The 24,249-nt window shown below is 39.1% G+C and overlaps 1 protein-coding gene across 6 annotated transcripts in view; it reads right to left on the reverse strand.

Moving 5' to 3' along the window:
• Positions 1-668: 668 nt before the first annotated feature.
• Positions 669-24,249, reverse strand: part of LOC126184959 (CTTNBP2 N-terminal-like protein) — a 230,048-nt gene continuing 206,467 nt past the window's right edge. For all 6 annotated transcript variants that reach the window (XM_049927640.1, XM_049927646.1, XM_049927647.1 and 3 more), the window contains one exon: positions 669-2,558. Coding sequence is in view for 3 of the 6 variants with exons in the window: in XM_049927646.1 (XP_049783603.1) it covers positions 2,512-2,558 (47 nt within the window). In the remaining 3 variants the exon portion in view is untranslated. The remainder of the gene's footprint in view (positions 2,559-24,249) is intronic.

Genomic DNA, 24,249 nt, shown 5'->3' on the forward strand with positions numbered 1-24,249 from the left:
ACACACACACACACACACACAAAAATAAGATATTTTTAAAATGATGGTCACATGTTTGTACTTTTGTTTGGAGGAAAAGTGTTTTTCCGATTACTGCTGAACATTTTTTTTTTTTTTTTTTTTTTTTTTTTTTTTTTTTTTTTTTTTTTTTTACAGTGAGAACTTGGCCAACATTTCAGTATTTTTTTATCTACAGTGGAGAACAGTTCATGTATACCATACAAGTATGCAAATACAGAAAATAATAGCTAGAACTCTTAAAAAGAAGTTCAAAATAATTTGTCTACAAATCATAAAAATTGTTCTCAGTAAAAACAGAGCTTGATGCTACTTTTTATTTTCTGTATTTTCCCAAAAGTATCTCTAATGGTAGTTTCACTTCCTTTAAATCACCTCATACAAAAACATCCACCAAATGCTTCTCATTTTTATTTTCTTTCTTACTTTGTAGTTTCTGGTTACATTTTTGACTCTCCCTAGTACAAATACTTTTTCTTCAAAAATACTTAAGTTGATCCATACACACTTATGACAGCATAAGCAATGCCACTTTGCCGTCCAGTCAGTTATGAAATTTCAGTTACCTCAGTGCTACTACTCTTACTATTGTTACTTTTCGAATCTATGCAGCATTTAAACTGCACGTAAGAAAGTGAAAACAACATACAAAACTGACAAAAGTTATGTATTTTCAATGTTTCTACATTATCTGGCAAAAAAGGTTGAAGGGTCAAACAAACATGTACCTCAACCACTACACAGTGGTCATGTACATAGATATTCCAAAAACCATTCTCCAGAGAGTCAACATTGCACAATGACTGGCTTCCCTTTTCCATTGTCTCATTCTATATACACACAAGTACTATAATGTATAAGCTGAAAATTTCACTAGTCTTGTATGCTACACAGTTGGATCAGCAGATGACTACATTAGTCTTAGCCTTGGACTTAAAACCTTATGACTACATTGTACAGGCATATATTACAAAGCTTAAGGACATTACAATGCACCTGTGTTGTTTATTGCTATTTCACAGAGAAATAATTAGCAGATTTAGAAGTATGAGAATATTTCACCAGTCATTGTAATCATTCTATTCTTTATAAAGTGAGATGACATGAAATGTTCTCCCAGTATTCATGTTTGTACTTTATTTCACTATGGTTAAAAATAATTTTGAGATGAATTAATCAAAACAGTATACATTTTATACTACTGTTTATTCTTTTTCTTCATGTGTTTTTTCACATGTACAGCTTCAACTGTAGAAAGAATATTCAAAGTGGCAAAATACATAAGAAAAACAATTTCAGGAATGTTTGTAACAGATCAAGTCTCTTTGTGTATACTGTGAGTTTGCCACTATATGGACCTTCAAAGCATTGTTGTTTAACCAGACAGTTATCAGTTATGCTATGGCTTGCTTGTCCAGCAAGAGGTTAAAATATGGATGATAAAGTATACAAAATTTATTTCTATAATACCAAAGGATGTAACATACTGTGAGTTGCTTATAGAGCACAGGGTTGGAATATGGATAATAATGTACAGAAAATGTATTTTTATGATACCAAAGGATGCAAGATAACTCAGATGAATGCTAATAGTAACACAAAAAAAGAAAAAAAGCCACAAAACACCTCCTTACAGACACATGTATACATCCATAAAGAGTTAAGAGTATCATGATATTTGTTCATAATTAGTGACATACAATGCACATAAATGACCATTGCCTATGAGGAATATCATTTATTACTGTAATCTTCTGCCTAACTTTTCTAAAAATAATAAAATGTCTGCCTTTGTACCTTGGAATGACATTGGGAAGGAGGCTGTTTAGTTCTACACAGTTCATAAACCTCGCAGTGGATGCATTACACTTTTGACTATTTCATGTAGCCACTAATACCAAACAAATTTTTAGGAAGAATACTTCAGTTTCAAGCCCAACATACAGTAAAGCTATTCATATGTACATATTGTATCATTACAGAACCTTCATGCAAGACCTGTGTGTGACCCACTAGTGCTGAAGGCTTTATACCACAGTCAGATTTGGTGGCTATTTCATTTCCAATATAAATTATTATTGTGAATAGACTTTTACTGCAGTTGAACTATTTTTATCCATCAACACCCTTCACTACTTGGAAACTGCACACTAAGAGATGGCGTTATGTAAGAGTTAAAGTACATGCACTCAATAACGGGCACTGTGTTTCTTTCTGAGGAGTCTTGATTAAGTTCTAATGTTTCATGCAGATGGACATAGCTATAAGCCTACCCAACTGTGCATAAATACATGGTTATATTCTCTTTTTTTTCTTTTCTTTGTTTTTTGGGCTGGAATATAGTGGATGTTACATGCACATATAAAGTAGCTGGGGATATTCCAATCACATGTTGTTCTGATGTGTCTCAATCCAAGAAAAGTGAAACACATACTGTTTTATTTTAGCATTTCACTGCACATAAAAAACAGCAGTTGCGTTCTCTCACACAGATTAGTAGCCAGAATAATGAACAATTCTTGCAGCTATGTCATCGGGACCTGTAACAGAAAGTATATCTTTAATTCAACAAGTAAAAGTAAAAAATGAGAGTGATAACCTATGCTCATAACCTAAAGCTGTGTACTTACCAACAGCAGAAATTGGGAGAACTGACACTTGAGTTTGCAGTAATGCTAAATGCTTCAAGACAAATCTTGAGTATCTTAATGACTTTTTGAGTAACTAAAGGATCAAGGAACTGAAGGAAATGTAGAAACAATGCAGAACAATAGATACCACATAGAATAACAGACCCAGATATAACTGCTTGAATCTTACAGCCTATTTGCAACTAGTACCTTGATCTGAAACTTGAATCCTCTGTAACTTACGTCAAATTTGTACACTTATCCCTCTAGACTTTCAATGAACCTTTATTTCGAAAAGCTCAAGATGCATCTCCAGCAGTTTAGCATTGATGCCTACCTTGCCACAGTTTTTCCAATTCCTGTTGCAGTAGAGAAAATTTTCTTGTTTTCTCAAATTGAGAGACTGTGGTAAAAATAAAGGCTACATGCAGTTAGCTAGAAAAGTCAATGTAATATCATGGTGCATTACAAGAAAATCATTCTTCAGTTACTAATTTGGCAAGAGAATCATTACTAAGCAATAACATTCATGTCCAGGAACCAGTATGACAACATAATTTAATAATAAACATTAATTGTATTTATGGCAAAATTCTCATGTTGCCCCTTGAAAACACAGCTTACTGATTGTTTCTCTGAAAGTTTTGTCCCCTAATAACAATTTTAAAAAGTTAAATTTTTGTTAGTTTACATACTATTCTGTATTTTATTTTGTCTTTTGGAGATGAGTAGCTAACTCAGCCACATTTCTACACTATGACAATGGTTCTTTGCAAGAGTGGTGTGCCTAGTATTTATATCAGTCTTTGGTGGCACAATAATTGCGAAGAAGAGTTAAAAGAAACCATACACACATTTCCATACATAGATCATAGAAAATATGGCCTAATTTGAATACAAATTTGAAGAGAGTTGTCTGAAAAGCCACCTTCCACAATTTTTATGAAATATAACCACTATTAGGCTTTGGATATGTCCAGTAAAGGTAAGACAGTTTCTTCAGGAAATAAAATTTTAAATGAGGATGCAAAAAATACTGAGTCTTACAATCTTTATGAAGAGTAAACAAAAATGGGAATACAAAGATATGAAAAAAAAATTTTGATTGCAAGATTGTTGTCAGAGTGTCTCAAAATTAGAATTCCACAAAAACTAAGATCATAGGTACTAACAGACCATGTATGCCTCTATCTCTGCTGTGTTAACAACTGAGACCAACATCTGCATCCCCTGATGGAAGGCAAAAAGTGAAGGTACTGTCATTATACCCTATGCAAAGTTGAACAAACAGTTTCTCCCATTTATAGCTGAAATCAAGCTTGATTTTAACAGTTGAACTGCTTTTTGGGTTACTATTAGACATGTGGTAGCACAGTTAACCTGATTTCTAAGAAATTGCAAATATTGATGTGATGGTTACAGTTTTTACATTTATCCAGGTAAAGCATAACAAACAGTCTGAAACACTGTATCTGCAGTTCCTTCTTTCTACAAATGACAGAATTAGTTCTTCAGTGACTGGCCCAGATACTTGAAGACATTTAAGCACCTGCTTCCAGGACATGAGGAGGCACACTGGCCCTGGATCAAATCCATCTCGCAGATTAACAAAGGGGGCGGGTATACCAGCCAGTCTGGATGTAGTTTCTAGGCAGTTTCCGACATGAAACTAGGTATATACTGAGCTGGTTCCCACCTCAGATAAACAATGAGCAAACACTTGGTAACACAATGTCACATTTGACCATGCGATTACACTAGACACACACAGAAGAGGTACATGGATTCCTTCCTGAAGAGAGCTAGCAGAAGCTTTAAATGTCTTTGAGAGTGATGATCCCACTGTAACAATAGCCTACAGATGTGTATGTTTGGTTCTCCACAGAATAGCAATACAATAGCAATCCCAATCTGGAACTGTATGGATAAAGGGCACCAGACAGGAAGGAGGGGAGGGAGAATAAGTTCTTGAGTGAATTCCTGTTTTTGCTACATTGGGAGTCACTTAGTTCACTGCTTTAACAGCAATGGAAAACATATATATCAATTTTGCAGGAACCATTTAGTTCTCTGACACATCCTCAACAGTATAAGTAAAATGTTTTATTTTTATATGACATCTATTTCTGTCCACAACATTTGGTTTTTACACAAAATAGGCATTTAAATTTTATGGCTTTTGCTTAATCTAGTACACATACCAAAACAACATCATGATAAGAAGCACATTCTATTAGAAAATGTTGATTGCATAGAAACCTACTGTCATGAGTTCGATATTAACATTCTGTTTTCTCAAAACCTTTGTAATTCACAGCATAAATTCTCACTTTGAACTCATGCAAATATCTCTGGAAGAACTACAAAATTATTCCGTTTCACAACTCAGACTTAACCAGTTTGCCTCATGTGCTGTGTGCTAAGCAAGACATCTGTGAGCATACATGATGCTCAAATTTTGCAGGAAATTTATGGTAACATGTAAATACTTTTGGATTAAAAGAGCCCACAGCCAGAAAAGTAGGCTAGGCTTACAATGCCAGTGCTGCATTTCATCAGGTGGATTAGGTTGTGGTGGGGCTAGTGTCAGGTCAGGGGGGTAAAGGGAGAGAAAGATGGGAGGCAAGAAGAGGGACTGGAAGTGGGTGGCTAGTGGCTATGGGATAGGCAGCTAGTTTTCTAGCTAGGAATGTGAGAGGGAAGTGTGGCTGGTGTACAGGCTAGGCATGTGACATGTGGTTGTTGGAGCTGGTGGGGAAGCAGCACACACTGAAGGTGATGTCAGGATTTGAATCTGGGAGGGGTGACAGGAGGGGAGAAGTGGAAAATGTTGGAGAGGGTGTGGGGACAGTGGTTTACTGGTGATTGAGGCCATGATGATTATGGGAGCAAAGAATGTGTTGCACGAATAATTACCATCTGCGTAGTTTACAGAAGCTGCTGGTGGAAGAAAGGATCCAGATGCCCCAGGCTGTGAAGCAGCCACTGAAATTGAGTATGTTATGCTCAGCTGCATGTTGTGCCATTGGATGGCCAACTCTGTTCTTGGCCACACTTTGGCAGTGGCCAATTATCTTGGTGGACAGTTGGTTGGTAGTTATACTGACATAAAAAGCCATGCAGTGTTTGTAGTAGAGTTGGTATATGACATGGCTGTTTTCACAGATGGCCCAGCCTCTGATGGGGCAGGAAAGCTTATGATAGGATTGAAGTAGCAAGTGTTGCAGTTCATACCACCATCCAATCATGTCCCTGCTCCCTCCCACCTAACCACTCCCTGGTCACCCTCCAGGAATTCCTACCTTGAACTTGGTTTCACTATCCTGTCCCACATCTCTTCCTAAGAACCCTGACCTTTCTACAGAAAAAAGGACCTTTTCTAGCTAACTGCATACAAACTTAAAACAAATTGCTACCTAATCATCCTGCCTGCAGACAAAGGCTCCACCTGTGTTACAATGAGTTGCAGTGACTACCTGGCAGAAGGCCTTCACCAATTGTCTGACTCTTCCACCTACTAGCTCTTCCATAGTGATCCCATACCATAAGTCCAACATAACCTCCAATCCCTTCTAAAACCATAGTCCCTTCCCAGAAGCTCTCACCCAAGTCCACCTCACCCCTCCTCTTCACCCCAAAAACTACCCACATGACCAGCTACTATATACTCCCCAAAGTCCAAAAAACAAACAATCTAGGCTGCCCCATTGTAGCTGGCTATTGTGCTGCTACTAAGAGAGTTTCCGCTCTTGTTGACCAACAACTCCAACCAATTACCCAAAATGTAGCATCTCGCATCAAAGATACTAACCACTTCCTTCACCAACTATCCACTACACCCATCCCTTTACTTCCTAGATCCCTACTCATCATCATTGATGCCATTTCCCTATACACCAACATCCCTCATGCCCATGGCCTTGCCACTATCAAACACTACCTCGTCCAGTGTCCCTCAGACTCCAAACCCACCATCTCATTCCTTATACATGTCACCAACTATAGCTTCACACATGACTACTTTTAATTCGAATGGAAGGTATACAAACAAATCCATGGCACAGCACCCTCCTGTGCCAACCTATTTATGGGCCATCTACAGGATACCTTTCTAGCCTCACAGAACTTCCTAACCCTAGTCTAGCTCGGGTTCACTGATGGTATTTTAATCATCTGAACTCAGAACCATGACATCCTGCTCTCATTCCTTCACAACCTCAACACCTTCTCTCCCATCTGCTTCACTTTCACAAATGTTGACTGCCACCTCCCTGTTGGCTCCAACCACACCTCTGTCCACATCAAACCCACCAATCACTAACAGTATTCACGTTTTGAAAGCTGCCATCCCTTCCACAACAAAAAATCACTCCCATACAGCTTGACCACCTGTAGGTGACATATCTGCAGTATCGAGAACTCCCTTACCCCATATACTGAAGGTCTCCTGAATTCCTTCACAGGCAGGTTCTAACCCACAAACCTAGTCCACAAATAAATTTCCCATGCCATATCCTCACACTCCCCAAACCTCTCACCACCCCCAAGGATCAGCTAGTACTGTGTCCTCATATATTCTTGGTCAGGGCTTTGATTATCTCTCATCATGCCCTCAATGAGGGACATCCTACCCAAGATCCTTTCAACACCTTCTAAATTGGTGTTCCATCAGCCACCCACCATATATCTGTGGAAGACGAAGCTGCAGGACCTGCCCAATCCACACACTCAGCACTTCCTCCACCACTCTCCTGTCACAAGCTTTTCCTACCCCATCAGAGGCCACACCATTTGCGAAAACAAATATCTCATATAACAACTCTGTGGCAAACACTGCACAGCTTTTTATGTTGGTATGACTACCAATCAGCTGTTCACCAGGATGAATGGCTACTGCCCGACTAGTCCAAGGAAAAAGTTGACCAGCTGGTGGCACAACATGAAAGTGAGCATAAGATGCTCAATTTCAATGAGTGCTTCACAACCTGAGCTGTCTGGATCCTTCCCTCCACCAAAAGCTTCTCTGAACTGCACAGATGGGAGTTATTCTTGCAACAAATCCATGCTTCCATACTTGTCTTGGCCTCAGTCTCCAATAATCTGCGTCCCCACACCCTCCACCCAAGTTACCTCTTCCTGTCCTGTCAGCCCCTGCTAAATTCTCCAAATTAAACAAAGTCAAGCATTCACCTTCCCTACTGCCAACTTGATATTCTAATTCCATTTCATATCACTTTGTGACATTACACTTAGATATTTAATCATTGTGACTGTGTCAAGCTGCACCTTAATAATTCTATATTCAAATGGTACAAGATTGTTTTTCCCTCTCAGCTGCATTAACTTATATTTTTCTACATTCAGAGCAAGCTACTGTTCATCAGACCAAGTAGAAATTTTGTCTAAGTCATCGTGTATACTCCTACAGTCACTCATCTATGACAACCTCCCATACACCACAGTGTCATCAGCAGACCACTGTAAATTTCTGCACACGTTGCCTGTCAGGTCATTTATCTATATAGAGAATAAAAGTTGTCCTATGACACTTCCCTGTGGCACTCCAGACTATACCTTGTCTCTGATGAACACTCACCATGGAGGACAATGTACTGGGAGTGCTAGTTCTGCAAGGTTCGCAGGAGAGCTTCTGTAAGGTTTTGAAGGTAGGAGATGAGGTACTGGCAGAAGTAAAGCTGTGAGGATGGGGCGGGAGTTGTGCTTGGGTAGCTCAGTTGGTAGAGCACTTGCACACAAAAGGCAAAGGTCCTGAGTTCAAGTCTCGGTCCGGCACACAGTTTTAATCTGCCAGGAAGTTTCATATCAACACACACACCACTGCAGAGTGAAAAATCTCATTCTGGAAACATCCCCAGGCTGTGGCTAAGCCATGTCTCCGCATATCCTTTCTTTCAGGAGTGCTAGTTCTGCAAGGTTCGCAGGAGAGCTTCTGTAAGGTTTGGAAGGTAGGAGACGAGGTACTGGTAGAAGTAAAGCTGCGAGGACGGGGCGGGAGTCATACTTGGGTAGCTCAGTTGGTAGAGCACTTGCCCACGTAAGGCAAAGGTCCTGAGTTCGAGTCTCAGTCTGGCGTATAGTTTTAATCTGCCAGAAAGTTTCATCCCTACCCTTATCTGGAACTGAACTTGGGATCTACAGGGTAGGAGTCTAATGCTCTACCCACCAGCCCACCATGACTACTTTTGCATCGATTAAATAACAAAAAGGTTCCACTTGCTTGAAAGTAAATGACATCCCACAAAGAAATTGTCTGCTTCCTGGTTTATATTCTGATTCTGTACGAACACATGCATATATGGTGAGGCGGCTAAGTCATAACACCCCTTGTATCTCCCCAACCGTAATAGATATAGATACAAAGATGCCATTTGGACAGTGAATTGCAGGGACAGAGGCTACTTGAATACATCACATTTTTTTTATTACAGAGATATGAGGCCATCTTTGGTTTTTTTTAAAATGGAACCCTATGTTAAATTTTAGCGTAACATGATGGGCTTAAAAAGAAAGTTTCAAATATGTGTATACCATAATATTTAGGAAAATAGTTTTTGAGATGCAGATATATTCTTGTATCATGTTTGTCATTCGAAGCGGCATTGTCCAATGTGACCTTTCCTGTTGTGTAGAGTACATCGTAAACGTTGTGAGTCCATCCATTTACACGTCCATTTACCCAACAATAGTAATACATACTGTGATAGTTTGCACAAAAATTAACTGATGATGTCGCGCAAATATTATTCAGTTATTTGACAACTGTGATACCAAAATAGTAGACAACATACAGTATTAAAATACTACAAGATGTTAATGCATTTTAAGTAACAGAAATACAAATGTAAATGAGGAGGCCCTTATTGGTCACAATTATTTCATACATATTTGTTTTCTATTTGAAAATATTTACTATTGATCACAATAAAAAGCTAAAACACATAAAGATGCAAAATATATACTGTACATGATACAAAAATTTACTGAAGCATGTGCTCATAATGCTTCCCCTCTGCTGCAATGCACATTTGTAGTCACCATTTGAATGATCTGTGAATGGTGTCACGTGTGATATCAGCACACGCTTAGATGATACGTTGCTTCATATCGTCTGGTGTAGTCAGTATTTGAGCATACACTTTATGTTTGATTGCTCCCTACAGAAAAAAATTGAGAGGGGTCAAATCAGTAGACGAGAATGGCCACTTCACTTCAGCATGTCTTCCTATCCAACAATCCAGGAACTTTTCATTTAACAGCTCTGTAGCCACACGGGAAGAGTGAGCAGGACAGCCGTCATGTTGGAACCACATGCACTGACACGTAGTTAGTGGTACCTCTTCCAGCAAAATGGACAGAACGTTTCACAAAAGCTGTGCATACTTATTGCCGTTTAGTATACCCAGAATGATATACGACCCCACAATGGCATTTTCGACAGTGCCGCACCACATGTTAACACTTCATGGTTGCTGATGCTGTACCTGTCGAACCCGATGAGGGTTCTCTATTGACCAGTAATGCATATTATGCAAATTCACATTACTGTGGTTGGTGAAAGTCGCTAAAGCACCCATTGAAAAAACGTTGGATCATCTTGTAAGCGCTGCAGAGCAAACCGGCAAAATTCCTTGCACTGTTCAAAATCCACACCGCAGAGTGCTTGATGTAATGAGAGGTGAAACAGGTGAAATCTATGCCGGTGCAATATGCGTAGAACACTTTTTTGACTTAAACCACATTCCGAGGCGATACATCACAATGAAACAGTTAGGTCGTTATGCACCAATGCTAGAATGCCCTCTTCATGTACCTCGCCAGTAGTGGTTTTCTGCCTTGTCCTCAGCATGGCATTCCATGATCCCAATTCAAGTAGTTTCTTGCAAATACGTGCAAGAAGCTCGCACGTAGGACACTCACGATCAAGATACAGCTCTCCATATCGCTTTAGTGCTCTAACAGCATTTCTTCTGCTTTCACCATACACTAGAATCATATCTAACTTTTTTTCATTGGTGTACATGTTTGCTCCAAGAAACTGTGATGGAAATGCGATGTCTCATTACCCCAGCAGCACATTTATAGCCTTCTCTCCAGCTACCTCGTGTGTCACCTTGCGGCATTATCGAGAAGCAGGAAAACAATGGCCTTCCTGTTAAGATCCTCAGTGGTCAACAGGAAAGGTCGAATAGGACCAAGCTGCTAAGAAGGATGAATACAATCCGCGAACATATTTGTGTCTCAAAAACTATTCACCTGAATATTATGATATACACATATTTGAAACCGTCTTTTTAATCCCATCATGATTTGCTAAAATTTAACATAGGGTTCCATTAAAAAAAAAAAAAAAAAAAAAAAAAAAAAAAAAAAAAAAAAAAAAAAACAACAAAAACAAAGATGGGCTCATTCCTCTATTATGACTTGGCTGCCTCACCCTGTATATTCTTTTTCAAATTTTCACAACCTATGCTAGCAAATTATTTCTCCAAATAATCACACTTGCATCACAATACTGCTTTATCTTTTTCTATTACAAATGCAAAATCCAATTTCCAGTACTAATTTCCACACTTTTCAATAGTAATCTTATTTGTTTGAGCAACAGCACTGTCAACATATGTCTAAAGGAAGATGTAGTTTTTCAGCATCATGACATTATCACACGGATTTATCACATTCAGCAAGAAATAATTTTGGTAGATATTTTCACTTCATGAAACAAAATGATCGTATGGCACTGACTGCCAGGAGTTCCCACCAAGGAATGTTCAGCCACCGATTTGCAAGTCTGTTCAGTTGACACCATACTGGGTGACTTGCGTGTCAATGATGATGAAATGATGATAACAACAAAACACCCAGTTCCTGAATTTCCTGAATTGAGAAAATCTTTGACCTTGTTGGGAATTTAACCTGGGCCTGCTACATGGTAGTCAGACGGAATAACCACTTTGCTAAGAGGGTGGACTTCACTTAATGAATATCCAATGAAATAGAGTATAAATTATATGACTCTAATGTATCCACAAAAATGTGCAAGTAAAGCTAATAAAATGTGATGCACTATAGTCAGTGAACTTTCATGGGGCTCTGGTTTTCGAAAATCGAGAATCCAATAACTTCTTTGCTTTGCTGTCTGTTCTGTTTTATGAATTAATTTCACTAAGAACAAGAATTTCATAAATATTTTAAAGATGCTGGATACTAACTTTACTTTGGCTTTTTCTGACCAAACTATACAATTTTCCTCTTTTTCCTATCCTGAAATATAGCTTAAATTTTTTCTACTAGACAATGTACTCAAGTTTTCATATAGTAAAATCATACTGTAAAATTTATTGATGTTACCATACAGTCAAATCAGTCACAACATTCAAACTGGTAGAGAAAAATACACAGTTCAAAAATTGCAAGAGGAGGAAGTATATATGGAAAAGGCCAGGAGATGCAGTGAGACATCAACTGCATTCCTTCATGGTTAGGCTGAGCTTACAAAATCATAACTGTATTTTAAGGAGTACACAGGAGCAGATATAGGTTCAGTTTGTAATTTAATAATAAGTTTAAGTGGGCTGAAGTTTAAGAGAAACACCAAGATGATCAACATACAAGGAAGTGGAATACTAAGGAAATGTGGACTGATAATAAGTTTTCAATGTTTCCTGAGGCTGTGGTAATGAACAACACAGTAGGTGATTAAGGGAAGAAGTTGTGGAAATCTCTGAAAAGGGTTATCACTGAAGTTGGACAGATAAATATAGATATAAAAAAGTAACTGTCAAGAAATTGGACATGCCAGAAGACATGTTTCAATTGATCGATGAAGGAAATACAAAAACTCCACAAAAAGAATGGAATACATAAATACATCTCATTTAGAAATGAAATCATGAGGAAGTGGAAGGAAGCTAACATGAAATGGTAACAGGAAATATGTCATTTGGACAAATTCATTATGAAGCAAAGTCAAAACAACTGCCAGAGAATGTAAAAGCAAATGTGTTGACATTATGAGTACAAGAGGAATTCCACTGTTAAATACGAAGGGGAGAGGGGATAGATAAAAAGGACAGATAGAGGACCTCTACTACGGGCCAAGGACTCACTGACAGCATGGTAGAAGATGAAATGGGTGACAATTTGGAGGACATAGGGGTTTTAGTATTAGAGTCAGAGTCTGACTGACCTTTTGGAATACATGTGAGTGAACAATGCAAAAGCAGTAGTTAACATTCCTATGGAAACCAAACAGTTAACCAAGTTGGTGGCAGATATAGACCATCAGAGTTTTGGAAGAATATCATCCACACAATTCTAGATATACGACAGGCAGATAAATGTGGCAGTTATTGCATAGTGAGCTACATTCCTATGGAATTTATAAAATCATTGGGGGTAGTGGAAACCAAACAATTAATCAAAGTGGTGGTAGATACAGACCATCAGAGTTTTGGAAGAATATCATGCACACAATCCCAGATATATAATAGGCAGATAAATGTGGTAATTATTGCACAGTCAGCTGGATGGTTCATGTATCTAAGTTGCTGATGAGGACAATACACAAAATAATGGAAAATACAATTGAGGATCTGTTAAATGTCAAACAGTTTGGCCTTAAACTTGATAAATGCACTAGAAAGGCAGTTATGATGTTACATGTAATGGAAGAAAACTTAAAGAAAAATCAAGGTACTTTTATATGATTCATTGACCTAGAAAAACAGATTGACTATGAAAAAGGAACAAACGATGTTCAAAATCCTCAGAACCATAGTTATAAATTGCAGAACAATGTGTGTAATACACAATATGTATAAGAACAAACAGGAAACAATGAGAATGGAAGACCCTACAGTTCAAAGCGTATATAGAAGAAATGTGAACTACATACATGGAAGGTTATGAAGTGTGATTAAAATTAAGAGGAGGAAATGTCAATAATAAGATTCACTGTTGATATTACTATCATCTGGGAAAGTGGAGAAGAATTAAAAGACATGTTGAGTGGAAAGAACATTTCTTTGAGTACAGAATATGGATTGATAACAAACCTTCCGGCCAGGAAAGTAATGCATGATGGATGAAGTGAGGAAGGAAGATGAAAGAAGTAGAGTTGCACAGGAAATGAGAGCATTCCTTTTTAACTAAATCTACTAGTATCAGATTTAAGAAATAAATTTCTGAGAATGTATGTTTGGAGCACAACACTGTACGCACATGAATCATTGGTTGTGTAAAAACCAGAAAGGAAAAGAATTTAAAGCATTTGAGATTTGGTGTTACAGAAGAAGGCTGAAAATTTAGAGAACTGTAAAGATAAGAAATGAGTAGGATTTTGAAAATTCAATCAAGAAAGGAATAGATGGAAAATACAAACTAGAAGAATGGATAAGATACATTAAGACATCAGGGAAGAGATTTCACGGTTTCACAGCAAACATGCTCAGCGAGCAGATCGTAAGTGCAAGTCTGTGAGCAGTGTGAACTGTACCCCATCCATGACCACAGGGAATAGCATGGTGACTTATGTAAACAAACAAATCAATTGTGAGGCAAATGCCTGGAGAATCTAGAGTGGCTGTATGTTGCTCATCAAACTGCAGATACTTCAAGTTGCGTATCACCACAAATTTGGTTCTTGAAGATTTATTTTCTGATTCAGTTGTGCTATGAATCCTGATTTGTTTCCTAACATGACTGACTGTCCATCTGTAGACATATAAACTAATAAAGTCCTTGACAAACTCATATTTTCTACACTTTTCTTTTACACTGGTAAGAATGTCACATCCAGCTACTTGCCTGTGATATCTACACAGCCACATAGCACTAAAGGATATGCAACAAAATCTTTACAAACATTTTGCAAGGTGACTCAGAACATTGTCTGTCCTGCATACTATTTGGGATGCAGGATTCTCACATTTTGATAACGGCACAATGTGAAACTTCACCTGAAGTGGACATGAATGCTCAGCTGCAATTACGAAGTATTCTTTTATTAAATAACCAACTGTGAAAGGGCATAAAATCTTTACTAAAGGTAGTGCAATTTTGTAGCTCATCAAAATGGCAGCCTCATTTGATTTTTCTCTCTATTCTTCCTCCACTTCGAGAGCTTCCTTTTAAGTTTTAAAACCTGTTGTACACCTTCAGATCATTCATATTTTCTGTTCCCATATTTCCTGATGTGGTGAGACATGTAGTGTGCTTTTAAATTCAACCTCCTGAAAGTATTCAGCATCTTACAATACACTAAGCATTTTGCAAAGCCATCTTTTTGTGTAAAATGGTACGATTCCTCACATTGCAGACTGAAGTGCAAAGACATTGTCTCACCACTGCTGCTATCACATGGCACCGCTGTCAAAACTGATCCTTCCCTACTTCACAGTAGGTGCTTCTCATGTATTGTCATGACCACATTAAGTGCAAGCGTTTCCCTCTCTTCCCACCATGCCACAACTGCCCTGCCTGCATGCAACAGCCTGAGCAGGCACAAATGTTCACACTCAAAATCAGTGAGGTGTTAAGCCTTGTACTAGGGGGAGCTACAGATGGCCAAATTTGTAGGAAAGGACACACTAGAATATGTACAACAAATAATTGAGGATGTTGTGTGTATGTGATACTCTGAGGTGAAGATATTGGCATAGGAGAGAAAATTGTAATGGGCCACATCAAGCCATTTACTATGCTGCTAGAAGGACAAGAAGAAGAAGAAGAAGAAGAAGAAGAAGAAGGTGATGGAGGAGTAGGAGAAGGAGTATATGGAGGCATACAAGGAAAACTGAAGAAGTGTTAATGACAGCATGTCTTTTCTAACATGCTATACAAATTTAGTACCTTTCCACTTTTTTAGTAAAAAAACTCATCCATATAGAATAGCATAGAAAATGCACAGAAGACTTAAATCAAGAAAGCTAGAGACAGGAGTTTCAAATTTAGTTATCTTGATCACACATGGTTTCAATATTTTATCATTTTATCACTTAGTTCTGTTACTGTAATTAAAGCTACTATATTGAGCTTCTTGTCTAATGATTCTGCATCTTCAGTATTATTTATCCTATGCGCATTCATGGTCATGCAAGTAATGAACAGGGTTCTTTCGAAATGCTTCTTTTCCCTTCATTTGCAAACACAAACAGAACATTGCATTTACCAACCAATCACGACTGTCATTTATATCACACATCTACACAACTGACTAAAAATATGTAGGTCAAGGTAAATAAAAGCAAACTGCATTCACAGTATTTATTCCAAGAAAGTAAACAAGGGCTCCTAAATTGTTCCTCAAGCCTTACAGAATAAATTGGGGCTATAATCTGTTTGTGATTGGAGCAGTTGGCTAATATCTGTATGTACAGGGTTTGTCTCTCATGAAATTTGTCACAACAGTGAGCTCTGGTAACTGTGATTCCAGGATTAATATTTTACAGTTCCCCCTCTCCTTCCTCTTCTCTTCTCTCTCTCTCTCTCTCTCCCCGTGTGTGTGTGAGTGTGTGTGTGTGTGTGTGTGTGTGTGAGAGAGAGAGAGAGAGAGAGAGAGAGAGAGAGAGCGTGCATGTCCATGTGAACTTGTAGTATTTATATGCAGGTAGAATCTTTCAGGTTTGTCACAGACACGGCACAAACTGCTTCTCCCTAAAACATGTTAAAACGTGATACATGGCTTGTAATATTCTGTTCAATATGTACAGTACTTGAAAGATACTCTCATAAATAATGTAAGCAACAGGGATTATTCTCAGTTCCTTTGCTAATTTAGGTAATACTGCAATACCAAAGAAACTTTTCCAATATAGATTTTACTTACATTAATTTCATGTAAAACAAGGTACATGCCCAACAATAAATTGGAGAGTGTCTTTTTGTCCAAAAATAAATAACATAGTATGGACCGATGACCGTCGCAGTCTGGTCCCTTTAACCCCCACAAACCAAATAACAGTATTAACACAAGGCAGACGATAAAGGTGTAAATGAACTCTGAAGCAAACAAAATAAACTGTACAGTATGATATGGATTAAATACGATAGAAGGGTTTAACATCCCATCAATGACAGGGTCATTCCAAACAGAGCACAAGCTTAGACTGGACAGGCGTGGGACAGGAAATGTGTGTCCTCACTGAGATCAGCACCAGAACCAAAACAATGCTTCACCAGTTACTGAATCAAGTAATGGAAAATCCAGGATGGACTGTAACAATATTATGAAAAGGAAGTTGCAGCATCTCCGTTGTATAGTGAGTAGCAACTTTCCTTTTCATAATATTGTCACCAGTTATTGTGAATTCTAAGTGGAGCTGGAACAACTACAGAAAACAATGAGAAAACAACAGTCTCCTGTTAGGTCTATCAGCAAAAAACCACTTTTCAATAATGCATCTCACTTGAGTTATTGAAAAAAAAAAAAAAGATTTAAAATATATGCTGGTATATATTCTTCCCTGCAAGTTCTATTGAGACCATGTGCCCTGTTCAGGTTCCCAGAATCCAGACTGTCAAACAACGAATAAATTAATCATCACACTACAAGATGTAAATAAAGCAAGGCTCAAGATGAATCAGCTGTCACAGAACTCTGGAAAAATTACCCAAGAATCAACTGAAATCCAGCACAAAGTAAATAGCAGAAATTTGGAATATGAAAACCCTAACTGAAGACTGGAAAATTCCATCCACCTGTGACCTACAAAACTCTATCACTTACACTCTTGGAACAATTAGAAGTGTATGCTGAGAATCAAACAGGTGAATACTGAGAGAACTCAACAGCCAAACAGATCCAGATAATTGTCACATACTGTATGCTTACATCTAAAACATTTGTGTCAGTCTTTTTAGACTATGAGTAAGCATATGACTTGATAGACCATGAGGTCTTGTTAAACATGCTTAATGAATTAACAAAACTGCTGGCCATAATTAGAGCCATCCTGACAGTCAAGAAGTCCAAGGTAAAGTTCCTCGGATGTACCTCACATTTTTTTAACATGAAAATAGGATTCCAAATAAGTTATGGTCTGACTCTGTTGCCTTTCAATTGAGTTCATCTGAACCTGGTGAGTGGAGCTAACATAAGACCATCTACAGTAAACAAGGTTTTCTGAGAACAGCGGCATATGTCATTACAGAACATTTCCAAAATCGGTAGTTTTGTATGTAATCAAAACCCTGTACTGGAGCAGTGGTAAAGGACTCTTTCAAGAGATGGAGAACAAAAAGTACAAAATCTTTATATGGATCACTGGTATTCAATTACAAGAACAACATTCACAAAAAAGTCCAACAAAGAAGTTAACAATCAAGTTAAACAAAGCACAAAAGTTATCTGCATAAGAGAGCCAAACTCTATGGTCACCTCAGACAAATGTTCAGAAACAAGCTAACCAAAAAGACTTTTGGTTTTCTCAACACTGTGCCAAAACTCTCAATGCCCTGGTTCACAAACACCAAAGATAATCTCCAAACATTATATATCAAAGCCTTTGACAGGGACCTATTCTGTAAAAAGATAGTGACAAATGGGATAAAATGAGACACACAACCACGAACAATTTTTTTTTTCATTGAGGCTAACTTACACCATTCTAAGCCTTGTTAAATTTGGCAGGGAGCTTAGATTTCTTCCATGCCCCAATTCTTATATTCATTGTGAACAGTTTTCTTCTTCCACTCCTCTGTCCAGAGGATGTAGTGTTTTGTTTCTGGTTGCTCATCTCAATTCATACCATTTGTCACTATCTTTTTTGCAGTCAAAGCCACCTACAGTCTTAATTTCTAAAGTTTCAAGCTGTCTTTGCTGCTTGTTAATAAATCGGGACATTGCAGTTTTTGTACATACATGCTTTCACTGGTTGAATTTATAAAAACGTAAAGGATATAAATTGTTGTTTAAAGCAGATTATCACAGGAAATCCAATTCTGGACTGAAAAACCATAAATTTAATTAAAACACTACACAGTCATATTGAAGGAGCTGTACAGTTTAATTTGGGCACAATGTCTATGCCTTTGCCTTCCTAAAACATAGGAACCATGGAGAAATCCAATGACATTCTCCCTAATATTAGATTACTAACTGCAAGTGACTCCCAGAAGCTGATATTGAGCAGGAAATAATTTATATATATAAAAAAATGCATACAAAATATTCAAATCATATGCAAAACAACAGAGTAGGATATACTGATGATATTTGCATATGAATACTCTTACACACACACACACACACACACACACACACACACACACACACACACACACACACACACACACACACACGTCCCCACTATGGGCCATTAGACACATTTTCTGTGGCGTTTCAACACATATTTGCAATTTAGTTTTTGCTATGTGTAGCTGGAGTCAGCCAAAACAAATCCTGCTCTTCACATCTTTCATATGATGCCCAGTGTCAACGAAAAGTATCGGCCTGTTTCTCATTACAAACAAAATTGTTTTTAAAGTGGAATTTTACATGCCATTCAATAGAGCAGTCCCATAATATTAGTCTAGTGTGTTATTTTGTTTATAATATGTATTAACGGGAACAGTAAAACACAAAGAATAATTAGTAGTTCAGCAGCGACTGAGCAGCATTTCTGAATGTCATTACGTCAGAGCGGGCAAGGGTGGTGCTGTTGCTGCTCATTATTCTTCATGTTTTACAGTCACACATTGATAAAAGGAATATCACATTAGACTAATTTGGGACAACTTTGTCAAATGGGCATGTAAAATTCCACTTTAAAAATACACTCCTGGAAATTGAAATAAGAACACCATGAATTCATTGTCCCAGGAAGGGGAAACTTTATTGACACATTCCTGGGGTCAGATACATCACATGATCACACTGACAGAACCACAGGCACATAGACACAGGCAACAGAGCATGCACAATGTCGGCACTAGTACAGTGTATATCCACCTTTCGCAGCAATGCAGGCTGCTATTCTCCCATGGAGACGATCGTAGAGATGCTGGATGTAGTCCTGTGGAACGGCTTGCCATGCCATTTCCACCTGGCGCCTCAGTTGGACCAGCGTTCGTGCTGGACGTGCAGACCGCGTGAGACGACGCTTCATCCAGTCCCAAACATGCTCAATGGGGGACAGATGCGGAGATCTTGCTGGCCAGGGTAGTTGACTTACACCTTCTAGAGCACGTTGGGTGGCACGGGATACATGCGGACGTGCATTGTCCTGTTGGAACAGCAAGTTCCCTTGCCGGTCTAGGAATGGTAGAACGATGGGTTCGATGACGGTTTGGATGTACCGTGCACTATTCAGTGTCCCCTCGACGATCACCAGTGGTGTACGGCCAGTGTAGGAGATCGCTCCCCACACCATGATGCCGGGTGTTGGCCCTGTGTGCCTCGGTCGTATGCAGTCCTGATTGTGGCGCTCACCTGCACGGCGCCAAACACGCATACGACCATCATTGGCACCAAGGCAGAAGCGACTCTCATCGCTGAAGACGACACGTCTCCATTCGTCCCTCCATTCACGCCTGTCGCGACACCACTGGAGGTGGGCTGCACGATGTTGGGGCGTGAGCGGAAGACGGCCTAACGGTGTGCGGGACCGTAGCCCAGCTTCATGGAGACGGTTGCGAATGGTCCTCGCCGATACCCCAGGAGCAACAGTGTCCCTAATTTGCTGGGAAGTGGCGGTGCGGTCCCCTACGGCACTGCGTAGGATCCTACGGTCTTGGCGTGCATCCGTGCGTCGCTGCGGTCCGGTCCCAGGTCGACGGGCACGTGCACCTTCCGCCGACCACTGGCGACAACATCGATGTACTGTGGAGACCTCACGCCCCACGTGTTGAGCAATTCGGCGGTACGTCCACCCGCCCTCCCGCATGCCCACTATACGCCCTCGCTTAAAGTCCGTCAACTGCACATATGGTTCACGTCCACGCTGTCGTGGCATGCTACCAGTGTTAAAGACTGCGATGGAGCTCCGTATGCCACGGCAAACTGGCTGACACTGACAGCGGCGGTGCACAAATGCTGCGCAGCTAGCGCCATTCGACGGCCAACACCGCGGTTCCTGGTGTGTCCGCTGTGCCGTGCGTGTGATCATTGCTTGTACAGCCCTCTCGCAGTGTCCGGAGCAAGTATGGTGGGTCTGACACACCGGTGTCAATGTGTTCTTTTTTCCATTTCCAGGAGTGTAGTTTTATCATTTTGTTTGTAACAGAAAACAAACCAACGCTTTCCATCAATGTTGGGCATTGTCTGAAAGATGTGATGAGCAGTATTTGTTTGGGCTGACTCCAGCTACAAGTCGCAAAACTGCAAATATCTGCTGAAACACATTAGAATATGTGCCTAATGATTCTTAGGAGAGGGACCATACATATAACAGTGTCCTAATGTAACCACCAAAACAAAGTTATTCGAATGCACTTTCTGATACATAAATTGAACATTTTAATGCGTTATACTGTATAAGACAGAAGAAATTTAACAATATATATTATAACACTAAAATAAGATATGAAACAATGTCACAAAAAAGCCTCAAAAGAAGAGCACATGGAATGTTTACAATGTTATGAGCAATAAAGTGGTTAATACTGATATCTATCCTTATGAGACTTGAAATATATACACAAAACACATAAAACAAAAATTAAGGTGCACAGAACGTGTCAAACTAAAGATGTTGCAGACAGGATGAAAGTGGTGAACTGTATACATCCACTTCCAAGGGTGATTGCCAAACAACATATTTGAAATTAATGTGTACTAGGATGTAGAAGAATATAAAACTAAAGTAAAGTAGAGATCAAACCAAAAATTCTCTTGAATACTACAGCTACTCTTTGCTTTTCTCTGACCTGAGAACCAGCTCACCCAGTTGTAAATCTGAATTACAAAACCTTAAGGTTGGGGGGGGGAGAGTGAAGACAAGGGGTGCGGGGAAAAGGTGGCAAGCAAAGGGCACCAGGGGGAAATCTTGTTAGTAAATTTTAAATTCTGTTAAGCAACAGTTTTCACTTGCTGTCAAAATTACAGAAGGAAGATCCTCATACAGATGTAGAGAAATGTAGGGTGCAGCAGAACAATGCTAAGAAACTTACAGGTAAGTCAGGAGAAAAGCAGAACAGGAAAAGAAGAGTTCTGCTGCTAGGTAGCAGTCACAGGATGGGTGTAGGCAACTACAGCAAAAATTTGGACCAGAGTACCAGATCACAAGTTTTGTGAAACCAAGTGCTGGTGTTACTCTGGCAACCACAAACTTAGATCAAATGTGTAAGAATTTTGACAAAGAGGATTAAGTGTGGATTGTTGGGGGAGCTGGTAACAGCCTGGATAAAAACAGAAAGTACAGTATTAGGGGTGACCAGGACAAAATAGATGCAGCTACTGTGCCCACAAATGTGGGTTTTGTGGCACTATGTGCTGAGTTCACTCTGCTGTAAACTGAGTAAACATGCAATTGAGAGAGTTCCTTCAGATGGATATACTTATCATGGTCTACACCTCAGTAGAAAGGGAAAGGCCAAGTCAGAAGGTCTGTTAGCAGGAATCATAAGGGGGCCAACAACATGCAAAAACAAATCCCTATGGTTACTGGGGTCAGATGAGACACTGACATTAAGTTAGAATTCAGGAAGATAGCATTAAAGGAAATTAGAGTGACAGAGACTCCCAATTCATCTTATAATAATAGAGGAAAAAGTGAAATAAACTTGTTTCATCAGATTATAATGGAGGTACAAAATAAAGTAAATGAGCTGTTAACTGGTTTGCAAGATCTTAGTAGTTGGAAAGAAACTGATGTCATCTGTCTGTCTGAACAGTGTATAATCATAGGGACATAAAATCTTTATGTCATTGGTTACAAGTTAAATGCTTATTCATGTAGATCCAATATGGATAAAGGAGGCATTGTCACATAAATAAAAAAGGGACATAAACACAAAAGTGTAGAAACAAGTGAATTCTGTATAGATTAGAATATAGAAGCATGTGCTTGTGAATTACCATTGGGAAATGTAATATTTGTGATTGTTACAGTATATGTCTCCACTGGATAATTGAGATATTTTCATTAAAATGTTTGATGAATTATTGTGCTCTCTGTTTGAAAGAAGGAAGGTGTTATTAATTTGTGGTGGTTTTAATGTAAAAATCTTGAAATAATCTGAAAGGACTAATGATCTAGAGGTGCTTTTAGCCATTTATAAGTTGGTATCAGTCATAAATTTCCCTACCCAAGTTGCTCACGACAGTAGCACCCTTACAGATAAGGTATACATTCAATAATCAGATGTTAAAGAGAAACATGCCTGTCCAGTGTTACCAGATTGTAAGATCACAAGCCACAGTTACTCACTTTATACACCTTAGCTGCATGTATGGTTCAGAAACACTGTAAGAAAACAGTGAGGCTGATTAATGCCAAAACTACTGTGAATTTTTTTTTTAAAAAAAAAGCTTAAAAAATGTTGACTGGAGTGAAGTTTATAATGAGTCTAAAGCTAACTCTAAATTTACATTTTTTAAAATCAGTTCATGCCTACTTCTGAAAATCATTTTCCTTGAAAGAGGCAATCATCCAACTGATGCGCCAGGTTGAAGATACCTGTTTGGTAAAACACTGTGTCCTACTGCATGATGAAGTCTGTAACTGCCTGCTGCACATCCTTGTCTGACAGGAATCATTGAGCCTTCAAGGCCTTTTTTAAGGGACCAGAGGGATAATAATCACATGGCGAGAGATCAGGACTACAAGCCGGCTGCTCAAGTGTCTCCCACTTGCGTTGGCATAACTTCTGCATTATGATATCTGTTACATGGCGACATGCATTATCATGAAGCAGTAGCACCCCTTTATGGAACTTGGCACATCATTATACAACAGAGGCTTTCAAAAGACGTGCTGTCCCATACCCATTCTTCATTATCTGATGGATATCTGCTGATGATTGTCCTTCAGCAGCCAAGAAAAGAATAACAGTGCATTGTCTTGTTTAGACACATGTGGTAATAACATTGCCATATTCCCTCCCCAGGTACCATGGACCTTGCCGTTGGTGGGGAGGCTTGCGTGCCTCAGCGATACAGATAGCCGTACCATAGGTGCAACCACAAAGGAGGGGTATCTGTTGAGAGGCCAGACAAACATGTGGTTCCTGAAGAGGGGCAGCAGCCTTTTCAGTAGTTGCAGGGGCAACAGTCTGGATGATTGACTGATCTGGCCTTGTAACACTAACCAAAACGGCCTTGCTGTGCTGGTACTGTGAACGGCTGAAAGCAAGGGGAAACTACAGCCATAATTTTTCCCAAGGGCATGCAGCTTTACTGTATGGTTAAATGATGATGGCGTCCTCTTGGGTAAAATATTCCGGAGGTAGAATAGTCCCTCATTCAGATCTCCGGGCAGGGACTAATCAGGAGGACGTCGCTATCAGGAAAAAGAAAACTGGTGTTCTATGGATTGGAGCATGGAATGTCAGATCCCTTAATCGAGCAGGTAGGTTAGAAAATTTAAAAAGGGAAATGGATAGGTTAAAGTTAGATATAGTAGGAATTAGTGAAGTTTGCTGG

The sequence above is a fragment of the Schistocerca cancellata genome, chromosome 4 (genome assembly GCF_023864275.1).
Source record: "Schistocerca cancellata isolate TAMUIC-IGC-003103 chromosome 4, iqSchCanc2.1, whole genome shotgun sequence".
Taxonomy (NCBI): Eukaryota; Metazoa; Arthropoda; class Insecta; order Orthoptera; family Acrididae; genus Schistocerca; species Schistocerca cancellata.